The sequence below is a fragment of the Limulus polyphemus genome, unplaced genomic scaffold (assembly GCF_000517525.1).
Source record: "Limulus polyphemus unplaced genomic scaffold, Limulus_polyphemus-2.1.2 Scaffold3334, whole genome shotgun sequence".
NCBI lineage: Eukaryota > Metazoa > Arthropoda > Merostomata > Xiphosura > Limulidae > Limulus > Limulus polyphemus.
Genome location: NW_013668944.1, coordinates 82,025 through 96,572, shown reverse-complemented (window position 1 = coordinate 96,572; position 14,548 = coordinate 82,025). Strand labels below are relative to the sequence as shown.

Sequence of the window (14,548 nt, the reverse complement as noted above, 5' to 3'; positions counted from 1 at the left end):
TGAAGTCTTTGAGTGTTTACTAGATATGCGATATTCTTGTATATAAGACCGCCAAGAAGTGACAGCAACAATGTAATTGAAATGCAGACAGAGATAGAGACTGACAAGTGAGTCGAGCACACGAGTCGTTCGTTGTGAATTATAGCGTTTGTTATAGCGTAACTGTGGAAATTAAGTGTATTGCAAAGTTGTATTCAGAAAGAATAAACCAGTTTTGTTTAAGAAAGGACTTGTATCGCTAAAGTTTCTTCGGAAAGAATTTTTATGGAAAATTAACTAACGACTAGAGACATAACAGGTCCATATGGGCCAGCTTGCTCATGGTCCTTATCAACTGCCACTGGCAACAGGGTTCACCATCACTGAAGGGGCATTGATGTTGATCACCAGACCAACCATTGTCCAGTCAGAAGATAAGGCACCACCAGCCAAACAGCCCAAGAACAACCCCAGAGGTAACTCCTAACAAAACCATCCAAGGTAATCATGAACCAGATCAGATGCCCATATAGAAGAGGCTATATCAGGAAATGGTTGCTGAACAGACTGAAGATTGGGTTCTCTAAAGCAGGGAAGAGAACCATCTTTATTAGAGAGTTAGGAAGAGTAGGAGGTGGGGTTGAGGTAAGAAAAATTCAGCCATGTGCTTTTCATTAGGTAAGTTTACATTATGTATATTTCTTTTGAATTTAAGAGAGTATTGTGTGTATATTATATATATGTATCTGTGTCATTCATATGTTTTAGTTTTTTTGTCTTATTCCTGTTTCATTTATTGTGTTAAAAGGTTTGTTCCATTTTAACCCTTTTGCATCAAGTAGGTCACAGTGAGCATGTGATTACCTCTTACAAAATTCATTCAAACTTTAATTAAATTATTACGGTATATGAATGAAGTTGACATTGAAACATAGTTAATAAGTCAAATTTAAATGTTAAGTAAGTTTTAAGTTAATTTTATAAGAAAATATTAAAAAAATTATTGTTACGTCTCCGTTTGTTAATTAATTTTCCGTAACTTCGTTCCAACGAAACTTTAGCGACACAAGTCCTTTCTTAATAAAACTGGTTTTTCTTTCTGAATATAACTTTACTGATACACTTATTTTCAACAGTCGCTCTATAACAAACGCTATAACAACAAACGTTAACTTCAACAATACTTTCTGACTGCAGTTCAATTACTCACTACCTACACACATTATCCCGTCACGTTGTCACCATCTTATATATATATCAGACTACCCTATATCTAGTAATCTCCCGACAATTCCCGAAGGTTCGATAGAAGAAGTGGCGTGATACTAGTCACGTGACCTCAATGATGCAACATTATCTATCTCCCCTGGTATGAGAATTGTGACATTTGTTCTCTAGGTTTCCCTCTTTAATTGATTTACTATCCCTTCAAGAAGTACAGAAGTTACTTATTATGATATAGATGTTACTCAAGCAGAGCATGATTTTTATATCCTTCAATCTTATTTGTTTATGGAGCCATAAACTAGAAAATCAGACCTACTTGCCATGCCCATCTGTCACATTTTCTCTTTTACAAATTGCCAGTTTTATACTATATTATTTATAACCAATAGAAAGCCAAAGTTTTAATCTATCAAACAACATATCATGTTACATTGTTTTTTGTACAAGGCGTTGTCTGTTGTGTTGTTCAGTTTCAAATTTGTTTTCATGGGAATCATATAGATTAGATTAACTGAATTTTTAGTCTGTCATTGTATAGTTAGAAAGCCAGAAAAATTTATTTATAGGACATTGTTTGTTTTAAGTGCATTATTGTTCTGTGTTCTTAGGTGCATTACTTAAATAATTAAAAAATTGTTTGGTTTAGTAGTACAATTAGTATAAAAAAAGTAAGCTTAAGTTTCATTGACAGTCAACAGCAAAAAAAGAAGACCCAGGTAAGCACTATATTTCTTGTTTTTCATGTGTATACTTTATTTATTGTCATAAAAGTAACTAAAGTGTAAAAATTAGAAACTTATTAGCTTAGATAGAGTAAGATAATGAAAAAATATTAAAAATTCTTCATGAGGTATACTGGTAAGCAGCTTGTGCATTACATAAGTTGGTATGGTAATGCAAGTGCACATTTGCCAAGTGATTTTCAACTTGTATGGTTATTGCTGGGTTATTAGTTAGATACTGTTCAAAGGTCAATAAAACAATATAATTAAGTATGAATAGATATATACTGTTACAAGCTTTAAGCTATTTAAGATAAATAATTGTGATTTTCTGTTACAATTTGCTGTCATTCTAGAAGGAAAAAAAGGGTAATTTATATTTATTTCTGAATTCTATATGGGGGGGGGTTATGAGGTAAGTCAAATCAACTGACCACGTATAGTTATGGTAGAGAAAGTAACAGATAAAACATAGTTTTTTTTATTAAATTTAATATTTATTTAGAAGTTTTTAGAAATTACACAAATGAAATTTGAAAATTTTCAGATGGAGAAAAGTATTTTTAATCTTAACATGAAAATCATTTTGCACTTGGAGCAGTACGACTGCCATTTGTGTTATGTTAAATAAAAGTTTGATTTCATTGTGTAGTACACTTTGTTGTCAGCCCATTTATTTCTTACCACAGACTCGGTCAATTTAGGAAAACCCAGTATTATTTTGCAATATATCAGTTTCATAATACATACATATTAACTCAAAGTAAATGTGATCATCTAGAAGTTGAGTTAGCATTTTAATGTAAATAAAAATTCATAGCTAAACTAAATAATTGAAGGAAATAATAAATGAATGATAAAATCATAACAAAAAAGAAAAGAACTTGCTATTTCACAAAATGTCTGGGACTTATGAAGAGGAAAGTGTGTTCACTTCATATTTCCATTCCTTCCATTTTTCACTTTTATTCTCGTTCTAATCTGGAAGTTTTTTATGTCCCATCTGTGTGGTTCATTTTGTTATTTGGCCCACACTGCTCCTTTTCATTGCTCATACTCCCATCTATTTATTCTTTAGAATTTCTCCCATTACCTTCATGGGGTGACTATAGCAACTTATCCATCTTGCCTACATTTCAGGTCTCATTTTGCCAAATACAACACCTTACTCTATCTCTGGCTGCTCACTTCTATTGTCCATTGGAGGAGATAGTGTAAGCTGGCATATGGACTGCCCTGCATACTTTTGTTGCACATTATCTTCATCATTTTCATCTTCATCTCTTTTTTAGGGATTTCAACTTCCTCCTGTCACCATTCTTTATTTATTTTACCAGTTCCGACTGGGTAAGTTCTTTTTCTATATATCTTACTTTTACAGAGGCTCATTTCTACATCTTAGGATTTCACTGGGTGACGTGCGGTGCCTGCCAGGGTATACTTAGGTTTAAGTCCACACTGTGCAGCTACTTGGGTCTGAAACGCTTACTGATGAGATGGGGTGTTCCACAAGACAGCTGGAGGTTTCCTCACAGTGTATTACTTCTTAAACAAGGAATGATATAGACCATACTGATTTGTGAACTATCATGAGTAAAGCAGTGTCGGGATTGCTGCCCATCCATCTGGTCCTAGTTGAATAAATTTGGACTGGTCTGCTTTTAAAAATAGGGCTTCATGGTCACTCATTGCACTGTCTTAAGGTGTTGTGTTCCTCTGGGCTCCCAAAAAAAAAACAAGATACAACTCTCACATTGTATTCATAAGCAAGTGTCTTTGCAAACAGTCTGATTCCCCATGGATTTCAGTTAAAATTTCACCCACTTCATTGTCAGCTAGGAAATTTTCAACAAAGTTTTAATAAAGAACTGCAACATTCATCATGCCATCTTATGCACTACACATTATGGGCTATGTGCCGCCTATGGGATATAGCTTCCAATGACATGGTACAACACTGACAGAACCTTTATGAAATTTGTAATGAACAGGATTCGTAAAACATTTTGAAAATAATTCATGAAGCCAACTGTAACTATCATGATTTCCTTAGAACCTTAAAAGATAAGAAAATGACAAACTACAATGAGATAATAGCCATGAAACCATACATAAGCCTACATCAACTCCGACACTTTTAAATAGTGCTGTCAATGTGAATCTTCATAATGGCTCTTCAGGATTTTGACACAATATACCTTCAGATAATGAAAATAAAACAATGGGAAAACAAGCCTCCAAACATATTACGACAACTCCCACAGGTAGATATGCATTTCCTAGATCCAGATGTTCACCTAACAATTTAAGAGGCAAACCTTTTAATTTTACAGGGCAGGTCTCAGACATATTTACATCAAATACAACCACTATCCCTCCACTTGAAGCCAACACCCCAGGAACTACTACTTCCACTTCCAATATTTCTAAACTGTATAAAAACATTCAAGTTGTCACAATTCCTGGTGATTTGGAACTCTCGTCTAATGAACGAAATATCCTTAATAAAGGATGTTTGTCCCTATCAAAAGTAATGTTGATGCTTTTTGCACAGTGGAAGATATCAAAAGTTTTTTTTCGCAGACTAAGACTGAAAATCCATTTTTCCAAAATCTCAGAAACCCATTCTTCTAAATGTGATCCCTTCCCTTAATTTTCTTCAAAATATTCCTCATGAACACCACCCTCTGGTGAGTCTATCACATTTGATTACTTCATTTGTAAGTGTTGGAAGAAAATCAGCAAATTAGATTTAAACCTGAAGATTAAGTCTAAAAATATCTCTCACATGATCAATTAGCTTTAAATAGTCTGCAACAAAGAGATGACATTGTTTTAAAACCAGCAGACAAAGGTGGAGCCATAGTAGTTTGGTGCAATGATTTATATATAACTGAAGATTTAAGACAAATTAACAACAGTAATTTCTACTCTCCTCTTCAAGACAACCCAATTTCTGACTTTAACAACTTAGTAACATCTACAATTCAAGGTATGATCGATGCTGACAAATTACACACTACAGCCAAGAATCTCAGTGTAAATGAACCTAGAACTCCCACTTTCTATCTTCTCCCTAAAATCCACAAAGATGGACATCTGAGCCAACCTAATGTATCTGCATGCAGTTGCCCTACAGAGAAAATTTCTAGTTACCTTCATGAAGTTTTATCACCATTTGTCATGCAATTACTTTAATCAAGAACACACATTTAACTGGTAATGAACACTACATCTTCACCATGGATATAAAATGATTGTACACATCTATCCCACAAATAGGGGGTTTAATTGCACTAAAACATTTCTTAGATCAAAGATCCATACTGGACCCTCCAACACACACACTTCTTCATTTAGCATAACTTGTACTTACACTTAGCATCTTTACTTTTAATGGTAACTACTATGAACAGATCTGCAGAGTTGCTATGGGAACTAAAATGGGTCTCACCTTTGCCAACCTCTTTGTTGAATACACAGAAAATCTTATATTTAATCAATACAATGGATCAGTACCCGTGATGTATCATCACTACATTGATGACATACTAGGGACTGCATCCATGCCTAGATCTCATTAGAAACTTCATATTTCCTCTTTCTAACCCTGTTTAGAATTTACTTAAGAAATATCTGACACAACACTCCACTTTCTCAACATTAACGTATATATACAAGACAACCTTCTGACCACTATTATACATTACAAAGAAACAGATTCACACACATACCAACATTTCGAATCTTCCCACCTGTACAGTAACAAAAAGTCAATACCTTACTCACAATTTCTAGGAATATGCAAGCTATGTAGTGATGATAACGATTATAAATCTAAATCCAAAGACATGAAGACACTACCCTGGTTCTCTCATCTACGATGCAGCCACCAAAGCTAGCTTATACACTCAACCCTACCAAGAATGAACACACCAATCATATTCCACTTGTGTTAACATACCACCAGACCAACAAGATCAAAGATATTATACTAAACAATTACACAATACTTACTGAAGACCCTACCACTAAATCTCTTTTCAAGGACCCACCCATTATTTTTTATAGACATGACAAAAACCTAAAATAAATTCTGGCCCACAGTATCCTTAAAAACAAAATTATACTCCAGGCACTCACTCATGTAAATGAAATAGATGTGTCACTTGCCCACATATAAATTGCACTGCACACATACGAGGAAATAACACAACTTTCAACATAAGACAGTCCATTACATGTACCACTGAATGTATCCTTTACTGTATAATTTGCAATATATGCAATAGTTTATACATTGGACAAACAGACTGTTGACTCGGTGATCGAGCACAAGAACATCTAAACCATATTAAACTGCAGCACCAAGACACACCTATAGATAAACATTTCACCATCAAACCCATACAATTGAGGACTTTTCAATCATTGGCCTTATTAGTGCTCCAACAGACATTCACAAAAGAGAACAACTGGAAAGGAGATTAATCTACAATCTGGGGACCCTACAACCATCTGGTTTAAATGAATGCTTTTCATTCCTTAGATTTCAGTTTTTCCATTTTTTTTTCAATTTTAATTGCTATCTACTTATCTTTTCATGACTTATAATTTTTATGTAATAGATATAATTTTCCTTAGAATTTTCATGCTCAACATTCCAAATACTATGCATGCAAGTTATTTGAATTCTGCACATGCATCTTTGTTGTAAACTGTATGATCTGACAAAGAGTGCTACCTCGGAATGTTATCCTTCTTTAAATAAAAATATATAAAAACTAGGCAATTGTTCAACCTATTATTTAATATGGGTTTAATAAGGGCCCTCCTACTGCAGACTGGAGGAAAAATTCCCAATGCCACCTGGTTTTGGACTGAGGTTAAACCACCACTTCTCTGTCCTACCATTGCTCATATATTAGGTTCCCTGGTGGCCTGGTGTTGGATGTATACTGAGTCAGCACACATGGGTACTACCTGGGATGGCAGAACAGAAATTTGTATTCCCTTCTACTCTCAAGTATGGAAGTGAAGATAGTTGGGATCCTCCTCCTTACTGTAGAACAGATGAAACATACCTCATGTTGCCTAGTTTTGAACTGGAGTTGACCTGTCATGTATGGTCTGACATGGCCTAATCACTCTACACCATAAAGTACGTCCATTTTTCATACTGTTTTTTTGGACTTGCTTCTTTTCCTCTCGACATGGAGATACATTTATTCATTACGGGCAAAGAGTATACCCTGGTACTTACAGAAGGGGGTGTGGTCTCCCACATGTGTGCCCTTATACTTTCAATGTATAAGGTGTCACATTACATAGGTTCTGTTTGGGCACTTTCCAAAGGGGTCTCATCTAGATAACTTTTGCACCAGTCACTCCACAGTTTCAAAGTGGGATTCTAGCTATTATGTGAGAAGAGGTATCATATTGGAAGGTAATATTTTTCAACACATAAAATGTATTTCCAATAATACTTAACTCTTCTCACACTTCCCACCCATCCTCCTCAATTCCATTGCAGCTTTTCTTGTCTAATATCAAAATAATGAGTGTACACTTCACTATTCAGGGAGTCAACTGTTCTAAGAGGGTGTGTCACACTCCCATTGGCGAAGGGTTGACACATGCTACAGTGTAACAAAACCATGTTAAAACACTTGAATTTAGGTGGGATCTTTAAGGCTAGTGGTGAGAAAAGAATTGTGCATATCTCTATATGCAGCACAAATTGAGGAAAGCTATTATGTGAGAGGAGGTATCTATCAGTAATACATTTTCAGTGATGGAAAATGTTACCTTTTGATGTATATTCTCATAATAATGAATAGATTCAGACTTGTATTAATGGGGTGTGTAGTTTATGACAAATTCAGAACAATAGTGAAACAGTAATGCTGTATAATTTAAGTATGAGTTGTGTGTTGTAGAATATAAGACTTAAAAGTAGCACAAGTTTGATGGTTTAACAAATTATAAGAAACAATATTTGAATATTTTTGAAGACTCATTCTTTCATTAATTTATGTTGTGTAGACTTTACCATGCTTATTGTTTTAGAATGTGAAATACAAGATGTGCAGTTAATCTTAAAAAAAAAATCAATAACTGCATATGTGTGTATTACAGTACATGCCATACAAGAAAGAATAAAATCAACAGAATTTTGTTTCAAACATCATCATCACCTCACTAAGCTCAAAACTTGAAACATCTTTACATGTATTTCATACACATGGGATACCAATAGTAATGATGCAGAAGTTCTTTAAATTTATTACTATACATTCTACAAATGTGAATAAACATACACTGTAAGTATGTCAGAGTTAATAAATAAATATTACACTTACAATTCATGGTATTCATTCAAGACAAAGCAATTACAAACAATTGATTATAACGTCACAGTCAGAATTCACATTAATCATAATTTATGTCAGTAACATTGGTTGAAAAATTTAGTTTAAAGAATGGAAAATCAACAGTTTAAGAGCAGAACCTTCAACAGTATTACCGATAATTTAATTTCAGTTGTAGTTAGCTTTTAAAAAAGAACATTCATCTTTGGACACAAACATATTTATAATTACTTTGAGGTTAAGTGAAATTAATCTTTCATTCATGTTTTGAAACTTGAAGGCTTACACCTTTTTGTTACACTGAATAAAAAGGCACTTGTTGCACAGTCCCATTATATATATATTATTAACAAAGGACCACTTCCATAATCTGTACACAAGATCATGTTCATTACTTCCATTATGGTGCCATTTAAACTGAGTTTATAACCTCTGAACAAAAGTAAATGTTTCAAATCATGTCATTATAAGTGACTTTGTAGTATATTCAGGTGAAATTGAATTAACTTAAGAGCTGTATTAGATAAGTCAACCAAACAGGAGATTCTATCAAAATATGATATTACAGAAAAATGCTAAACTGTTACTGGCTGGGTTTAAGCTAAGGAATAAACAGACATGACACAATAGTATTATACACAATTTTTATTTATATGCAAGGACAAAAACAGTGAGTGTACATGCTTATTTATGTTTGAAAGCCACTTCCTTCAAATGTTTATGAAATAGATTATCCATCAGACTGCCTAAATGCAAAGTTTCTAAATAAGAAGAAACCTCACATTTACACATGTATGCTACCATATGACTGTTCATTCTTATTACAAATAACCTCTAAATATTACCCTGTAAAACCACAGAATGAACTACTGTCAACTTTTGGATACAAGGTTGCTGTAAGCAGTAACAGGTATTATGAACCTCAAAAACGACAAAGAAAAAAGGTAATTGAAGCAAGATCAACTTGACAGTTTTCTTGACTATGTGTTGTATGAAAACCTGAACATCTTCAGTACAATGAATAAATAAAGAATAAATAATAAATAATAATAGTGCAAAAAGAAAGAAATTATGGTATATTCCCATGCCACAATTTCTTGGTAGAGAAATATTACATTTTCAAATATTGAAAAATGCTAGTTTTAGCAGTTGGTCATACATATTGAGACTTGCATTTATAAGTTTTTAAAATCAAGAACACATTATAGCAAAAATGAATTTTTGACTAATATGACTTCCCTCAAGTTCAATAGCAGTACCAGTTTTATCAGGAAAGTAGTATAGAATATTATTTAAAGGAAAGTATATTATAGCAAAGTAAACACATTTATGATAATGAGTGAAACTGTTCCTGTTTTACTGTAGATCTTCTGAAGCATACTGTGTAACAGGTACAGAATTGAAAGGCCATCAGTATTCTGGAGTAAGTTGCTATTTTTATTGAATATATTTGTTTTCACATCCTGGTTTCTGATAAGTTTAAGAAAATATTCACAGCTCTAGATAGTGGTGCATGACGTTGCTTATACTGTTAATAAGAGACATGATAATACATGTGCACACTCCTGTTTCATATACTAATGATTAAGAGGCATAATAAAAATATATGTACACTCATGGTGTTTCATGCACTCTTCATAAGTGGCATAATAACATACATATACTCACATGTTTTCTACACTAAATGAGAGGCATGACAACATGTTTCATATAATGTTAACTGAGAGGCATGATAGCATATTTGTACACTCATAGTGTTTCAAATACTGTTTAATGAGATAAATGTACACTTACAATGTTTCATACACTGTTAATTGGTAGCTACAATAAAATGTATGTAAACTTGTGATGTTTTGGTAGCTGTAATAAAGTATATATACACTCATGGTGTTTCATTTAGTGTAAGCTGAGAAGCATAATAAAATGTGTGTACATGCATGGTGTTTCATATACTATTAACTGAGAAGCATGATAAAATATATAATGACATAGTGTTTCATATACTGTTAATTAAAAGTCATCAATAAATTAAATGTACATTTACAGTGTTTTATACACTGTTATAAAATATATGTGCAAGATATATGTACTCATGCATGATTTTTCATATACTGTTAACTGATAGTACAACTTGGATAGTACTGTGTGATGTTTCATAGAGGGTTGTCAAGCCACTCAAATGGCTAGCAAAATATTGTCAATATCTATGAACGTTTTTTGCAAATTCTAAACTGGAAACATGATAAGATGTACACCACTGTTAGGCATAATCACCTTTTATAGTCATTTAGGTATATGCCTAGGTATTTTTCTTCCACAGCCTATAGCACAAACGAATATAGTTGATGTCAATATACTGTGTTATCAGTTCAAATTGTTCAAAAACATAGTTTAAATTAATCTTATGATTATAAAAAGCAATAATATATTACTTGTACACTATCATTTATTTATTTGAAACTTTGGTAACAGAGATAAATCCTGCCAAAAATGAGAATATAGGTTTTTTAACAATGTAGGCTACAGCAGAATGTACTTACTATATCATGAAGTTCTGTTATTATTCTTTTTTTGGATTGAAAATTCCTAGAGCTTAACCTTTTTACTTAATCACTTCTTTAATTTATATTAGTCATATTCAAAAATATAACTCTCACTACTTTTTTCTAAATATTTATTGAGTAATGTTTCACAGATAATAATATACTATCAGTGTTTATAAAAGTTGTATCTTTGGTTTTACACCATGGCAGGTAAGAAAACCCAGCCCTTCTATGATAGCTGGAAGACTTACTCTAAGAACGCCACCATCTGGTGGTCGAATGGGTGAGCACAACTTTGTATTAGAATATCTTTGATAATTTTAAGAGATGTTGTATTGGCACTTTACCTTGTTTACTTACAAGCAATTCTTGAAGATGCTGAGTACTCTGTGACTCAATTAAACCCATAGGATTCTACTAAAAATAATCAGAAATATATCCCCTTTATCACAGGACATATTCCTGGCTCTCCAGTCTATCATGGCAACTCCAAAACAACAGTTAATCAAAGGTACAGTATTTGTTTACTGTTCAAAAAATACTAACTCTTAGGTTTAAATTTTTGCATACTTAGTTCATTATAAAGTAAAAATATTGTTATAACTAGATTATATATAAAAATTATAAAAAATTAGCAAAGCACTCTAGAAAGAGCTCTTACAGAACTGAATGATATGACAAGTTAGGTTAAATTATGAATTAAATATTCTAATTATTTTTTGTGGCATTAGCCACAACATGATCTAAGTGATGTTAAAGATAACGTTCTTATCAAATCAGCATTGCAGAGTATTATTGTTGTTATAAGAGTAACATTAATATAATACATATAGATAGGAAAAGTTTTCAAAAAAGTTTAGAAATGTACATTGAATATCTGTTGTATTACAAATATCAGCTTTTGTTTTTGTTGATTGTTGACTGGAGTCAAGAAATTAGTAAAACTTCTGTGGATTTTTGTTTAAAGAAAGACATTGTCTCAGCAAATATTCTGACTGTCTAGGTAAGATCTGTATCAGCTGAGATAATATATGTGTTGAGCTGGAGCTCTTTTTTTTCTGGTAGTATCGAAATGCTCAGCAATAGTTTTCTTGTTTCACCAATATGAATTTCAGAATAAAATCAATATTTTAGTTCATAAGCTACATTAGAAACAATACATTAATCCCTATAGTAACATGGTATTTCTTTTTACATATTTTATGGCTGTAAGCAGAATTTGTTAGAGTTTGATGCAAAATATGACTGTGTTTCTGTACAACTTTAATCAGAAGGCCAACTATTTTAATACCTTTTGTATTTCTCTTGAGGTGTGGTATGTCATTTTTGAGGCTGTAGTTAAGAAATATTTTGTCTAAGTAATCTTTTTGTTACCCATTATTTTATAATGGATTTCAAATGTTGATAGGCTTCTTTTTTGAAACTGTCATCTTTGTTGTTTTAATTCACAGTTATTGAATCATGTATCACATCATCAAGATGATGAGAGTTGTAATATATAAAAATAGGTTTCATCACGAGTATATGGTAAAGTGTAGTGGTTATTTCTTGATTACTTAGGGCTATTATAACATTTGAAAAATTTATTTTTTATTTAGTATAAGAATAGTTAAGAGTAAATTTGTAACATGTTTAGGACGTTATGGAAACGTTTTAGGTTGTCAAGATCATAATTTCATATACCAAAAATATCATTTATATATCTGAGCCAGACATCTAGTTTTGAATTAGTATCTGTGAGCCAAAAATGTAGAGCCTTGACTTCAGTCATGTACATAAAAATAACTGTGAATGTAACAGCAACTCCTAGTTCTAACGAAATCTAACATACTCCAGTCAGCACTACAAGAATATAGAAAGGTAAAAAATAATTAATCATTTATACAAAGAATCTTTAGCCAATCAAATTGTAGATTATGAAATTATTATAATTTTCCTCAAAATATTATTGTACACAATACTTTTGTGAGGCAGAGTATTTTTGTCACCCTCTACAGGATTCCCGAAGAGCCATGCAGCTCACAAACATCAACACCTACACTTATGCAGATAAGCCCATGTCAGAGTTCTTATAGGTAGATATTATTGGTATTTTAAGGATAAAGATAAAATATTATTAATTTGACAGAATTTTTTTTTTAATTAGTAAAGTTCTAGATATTTATCAGTAAAGGTTTATAAAATAATAACAGTTTGATGTGTAAAGTACTTTCTGTTCTATTTTAACTACAAACAAAGAGTTTTAAGCACAAATTTTATATATATATGTCTATAAATATAGCTGACATATGATTTAAACATTCATTAGTTACATAAATAAGAAAACAAAACAGGATTTTTTTCTCCTTAGAGACTATTTTTTAGAGCTTAGGGTTTGTGCCATCAGTTGCTGATCGCTCACATGGAGACCAGCTAATTCTCAGGAAGTAGAAGTGTTCCTTTACTGATGCTACCAGTGACCTACTGATTGTTTACTGTCTTATTGATTTCCAATAGTTTTGTAAATTGTGTCAAGGCATTGAGTTCTAGGTGACAGCCCAAGGGTTTTTGCCATCAGTTGCTGACCCCTCACATGGAGACCAGCTAATTCTCAGGAAGTAGAAGAGTGTTCGTTTATTGATGCTACCAGTGGCCTACTGATTGTTTACTGTCTTATTGATACCCAATCTTTTGATTTCTCTAGGTAAACCATATAGTAGTTTACTTTATAGTAGTCTGTTTCTCTCTCAATGTCAATAAAGATCTTCCATGGTTGTCTTTTATATCATACTAGTGCCAGAAGAGGTCAATATCCTATAAGTAGAGGTGTACTGAATTTGATAAAAGGACTCATTTTGCAAATGATCAGAGGACGAACAACTCTGAATTTGTGTGTATTACTGCCTGTGAATCAGTTACAAATATTACATTGGTGGCACTGTTTATTTATGGTTCATTGCTGTTAGCATTCCAGAGGAAAGCTTTCTTTATGGCTTCCAACTCCATCCTTGTGTTGCTTGCTGGAAGCTTGAATGCTTCACCAGCTTTATGCAGAATGCTGGTGCTAAGTGAAACAATGAATGCCGAACCAGCTTTCTCACTGTTTTTGGTATAGGAACTATCTGTGGCTATGATGATATGTGACTGTCTACCATGGTCTTCAAACAGGTGTTGACAGGCTTTTTGTGCTTCACCGTTTGCTCATTCTTTACATTTTCTGTCTAGGTTGGTTTTTACATATCCCAGTGGCATCAAATGTTTATTCAACATGGGAAAATCAGACATCTAGTAGTAATGAATTATTTTAGTGGTGAATGTATATTATCTTTCCACCCATGACTGTCTTCCGAGGTGTTTTTTTGGCACTCTCTTGATTGGCTGGAATGTTTCAGTTGAAAAGGCAGTTGCTTAACATTGATATCCTTGGTTCTTACACTGCAAGGCTCTATAATGTTTCTTCCAGAGGGATAGCAGTGCCCACAAAGGATGGTTACTGATAGCTTTGTCCTCATCAGAATGTCTTTTGTTCAGTATGCAGAACATGGTTGTGGCTTTGGAAGAATTGATGGTCATTCCTATGGAGTTTTGAGTCTGTTTTACTTCACCATATAGTAACCTAAATTAATTTTAGGTATGCGAATAATGTTATGAAAAAAGAAAAGAAGTCTTTAATATATACACCTGGAAAAAAGTTAAGCACCCCCATGTTTTTCAGGATTGCTTATTG

General features: G+C 32.8%; 1 protein-coding gene across 2 annotated transcripts in view; it reads left to right on the top strand.

Moving 5' to 3' along the window:
* Positions 1-14,548, top strand: part of LOC106469168 — a 62,602-nt gene that overhangs the window by 22,212 nt on the left and 25,842 nt on the right. For both annotated transcript variants that reach the window (XM_022397606.1, XM_022397605.1), the window contains exons 4-7: positions 9,665-9,722; positions 11,053-11,125; positions 11,296-11,353; positions 12,840-12,917. In XM_022397606.1, coding sequence (XP_022253314.1) covers positions 9,665-9,722; positions 11,053-11,125; positions 11,296-11,353; positions 12,840-12,917 — 267 coding nt within the window. The remainder of the gene's footprint in view (positions 1-9,664; positions 9,723-11,052; positions 11,126-11,295; positions 11,354-12,839; positions 12,918-14,548) is intronic.